Raw genomic sequence first — 3,830 nt, 5'->3', positions numbered from 1 at the left:
TAATAGATACGCGGGAACCGCGATCGAGTGTCTTGTAGGTAGCACGCCTGGACTTTTTCAATTAATTAATTTTTTTAAATTAGTTAATCATTTTCTTTGTAGTCGGTGTAGGCCGCAAGGCTCATCGAAAGGCGTGCTGGGGGTCGTTCTAGGGTTTGCCGCATACTACGGTCCGTAGTAACTGACCCTCGGTCCTTTTCACATCTATTACAGGCGCCCTCTACCTTTTAAAGATTAATGCAGAATGTGTTTATTAATAAATTGGATGCCTTTGTAGTAGTATATTTGGATGACGTGCTTGTATACTCGGGGACCAAGGGAGAACATCTGATCCATTTAAGAAAAGTGTTACAAAGAATCCGAGAGCATCGGTTATGCGCGGGTCTCAACAAGTGTGAATTTGTGACGCAGAAAGTAAAATACTTGGGATACATCATTCAAGGAGGAAGCATTACGCCTGAGCCAAGAAAGGTGGAAGCTTTAAGGAATTATCCGGAGAAGTTAGATATCGTGAAACAAGTCAGAGGCTTTCTAGGACTTGTCGGCTATTATCGCCAGTTGATCAAGAACTTCAATGAAAAGGCCAAGCCTCTACACAATCTTCTCAGTGAGAAGAGCGCCCTAGTGTGGAGACCCCGACATTTTCAAGCAGTTAAAGAACTGAAGGACGCCTTGGTCAACGTGGGCATGACTAAGATGTCTAATCCAGATCTTCCACTTGTAATTGAAACTGATGCATCAAAATATGCGGTAGGGGCAGTCCTGGAGCAGGACGGCTGTTCTATAGCATTCGAATCCAGAAAGAAGCCGGGCAGGGAATTCTTCTACCCAGCATACGAAAGTGAATAAATGGCCCTAGTCTATGCTGTGGTTAAATGGAAACATTTCATCGGCACTAGATCAGTAACCATTGAGACCGACCATGCAACGCTCAGTCGAATGTTAACTCAGAAGAAGGTGACCACCAGGTTGGGATATTGGTTAGATAAATTGGCTGATTTTAACTTCCGTGTTGTATATAAATCCAGAAAACAAAACCTAGTGGCGGATGCCTTAAGCCGAAGGCCCGATTACATGGAGAAGGTCATGCTCTTAGCAGAAAGACAACAGGAAGAGGACAAATCAGGCGAAGCACCAAAGGATCCTCGACGACTCGAGTGGGAGAAAGCTTACAAGGAGTGCGAAAACCTTCGACAGATGGTCAAGACTTGTGAGGAATTGGAGATAGACGAAGGTACAGGGGTCCACATCTCGTTAACTGAAGAAGGGAAGGAATACCATTGGATCGAGGGATTGTTATGGGTCAAACTGAGAAAAGGTTGGAGGCTGTATGTGCCAACTGTTGACAAGAGGAAAGACATCTCACAAGGATTTCATGACGACCCCTTAGCCGGACACCCGCGGATCAAAAAGACAACTCTGGATACCAAACGGATCTTTTGGTGGCCGGAAATGAGAGCTGAAATTGAAAGGTATGTCAAAGCTTGCCCAGCTTGTGCTCAGGGAAGGAATGCCTATGCAAAATATGGCTTACAACAAACATTACCAATACCTAATTTCCGGTGGGAAGTCATTAACGTGGATCTTATTATGGGGTTACCAAAAGGGAAAGACGGGTACGACGCTATTGTTACAGTCGTATGTCAACTGACGAAAATGGCTCATTTCATACTTGTGAATCAAGCAACTGGGGCGGAAGAGTTAGGACGAGTCCTAGTAAGAGAAGTTATTAGACTACAAGGTGTACCTTTAGCTATCATCAGTGATAGAGACAGTCGATTCACGAGTGAAATGTGGCGGAGCATGTTGCCACCTGCGTATTACAATGAAAATGTCCACAGCCTACCACCCTCAAACGGATGGCTTGGCTAAACGGACAAATCAAACTATCGAACAAAGAATACGTTGTACAATCTTGGAAAACAAATATAAGTGGTAGAGGTATCACCTATGCTAGAATTGGCTTACAATAGCACTATACGTTCTAGTACGAAAGCCTTACCGTTTGAAATGCTCTATGGATTTATCCCGTGTAAACCTGTTTGCCGAAAATATGAACTGCCTATGACGGTATCAGCAGCTAGTCTAGCACTTCAAGCCGAAGTAACCTTGAGGAGAGCGCAAATAGAATCAGACAAAGCCAAAATGATACAACGACGGTACGCTAATACCCATATACGATTAGTCGAGTTTCAAATAGAAGATAACGTTTGGTTGAAAGTCTCTCATCTACCTATAGCAACCTTAGCTTCGTCGAAAGCCCTGAGTCTGAGGTACCGTGGACCTTTCAAGATTGTAGGAAGAATAGGGGAGTGTGCTTAAAAATTGAAGCGACCTCCATCTATGTTAATGCGCCCAGTGTTTCACGTCTCATTGTTGAAACCATGGTTAGGGAATCTGTCCAAGTTGAGAACTCCTGTTAGTTCTCCAACAGCTATACAGGGCAATGAATACGAGCTTCAAAGGGTCTATAAGCATACGGATGACCCAATAACAGGTCAAAGATGGTATAAAGTCTTGTGGATGGATGGAACGCCAACGTGGGAACCCGAAGCGCACTTGGAAGGATGTCAACAAACGCTGTTCAATTAGTATAAGGGTGCGCACATTTCACGTTGACCCTTCTTCGACCACCTCGAGGTCACCGAGGGGGAGGGATCGTGCCGTGTAGGAGGGGAAGAGGTGTCAAAGAAATGCTCTGACCCGTAAACCCATACTGCCAAGAGGTAAAGAGTTTTCCTTGTATTGTGAACAGGTGTAGTGGGGACCAGCATGTGTCTACGTGTGAAGGAAAGTGTGTTGTACCGTAGTTAGGTCGAAGGTACAAGGTATCACATGCAGGGAGCAAGGTACCGCACCAGGTTACAAGCGTTCAGCGACGCTTGAGGCTCAAGAACACCAATAGATCCGAGTATAAGGGAGACGATCACCAATAGACCCGAGTATAAGACCCCATGACCCCCCGCCCAAACGAAAGAGAGCGTGAAGTCCGATATTCGAGGCGTGGAAAGATGTCACCAGCCAATCCCCAAGATCGTTGACGCACACTCCGGACGAAGGAGACCAGTGAGACCCCCCAGGATCGACGAGGAGACAAGCGGGGAGAGTCGATTGGGAAGCGGGAGGCAAAACTAGGAACGAAAGAGGGTGAAGAACAAGAAGAAAAGATTTTTCTTGAATGGAAAATCACCCGAACGCATGACGTCATTTCTGTGTGGGAAATAGGACCCCTGTTGATCGATTGTGTCAAAGTGAAGACCCGAGAGATGTATGGCTCGTGTGAAATGTGCATCCGGCGAGTCGATGAGCGATGCCCGTGAGCGATTGAGACCTCATTCTCGTGTGAACTTGCCTCTGAGGGACGGTTGACCAGATGGTTGGACCTAATTTTGTTGATGTTGAGTCCAAACAGGGTTACCTAAGAGTTGACGCAATCGCTAGCGCCCTTGGAGCGGGCGGAGAAGACTTCTGTGTGCGCGAATAGCGGTCAAACAAGGAGGTAGAGGGAGGATTTCCCTCTGGAAGCGCGCCGTGACGCTCGACAGGACATTCCTCCTGCGAAACTCATTCGTGTCCAACAGATCTGTGGACCTAACTCGTAGGTTTCACTACGGCTACCGCGTGCCTGACAACCCTACCTGCTCGGGTCCCGGCTGGTCGTGCTGCAGCCCCCCTGGTGTGGCCTAAGGCCATTTCACCATGTCCGCTAACTCTTTCTGGCTCAAAAAGAGCCAAAATGTTAGGCTTCACTTGCAGCCATCCATTTATTTTCCCTTCCTGCACGGTGAACAAGTTTTTTCGCACCAGAACACCCACTGACTCATGCACAC

General features: G+C 46.8%; 1 protein-coding gene across 1 annotated transcript; it reads left to right on the top strand.

Moving 5' to 3' along the window:
• Positions 1-849: 849 nt before the first annotated feature.
• Positions 850-1,872, top strand: CSUI_003416 (retrotransposon nucleocapsid protein; the record flags this gene model as incomplete). Its single annotated transcript, XM_068063614.1, has 1 exon — positions 850-1,872. The coding sequence occupies one exon, from the start codon at positions 850-852 to the stop codon at positions 1,870-1,872; it is 1,023 nt and encodes a 340-aa protein (XP_067924410.1).
• Between the last annotated feature and the right edge of the window lie 1,958 nt (positions 1,873-3,830).

Source organism: Cystoisospora suis (genome assembly GCF_002600585.1).
Source record: "Cystoisospora suis strain Wien I chromosome Unknown contig_1525, whole genome shotgun sequence".
NCBI lineage: Eukaryota > Apicomplexa > Conoidasida > Eucoccidiorida > Sarcocystidae > Cystoisospora > Cystoisospora suis.
The sequence above is the reverse complement of the archived record's forward strand: the minus strand, read 5'-3'. Positions and strand labels throughout refer to the sequence as shown.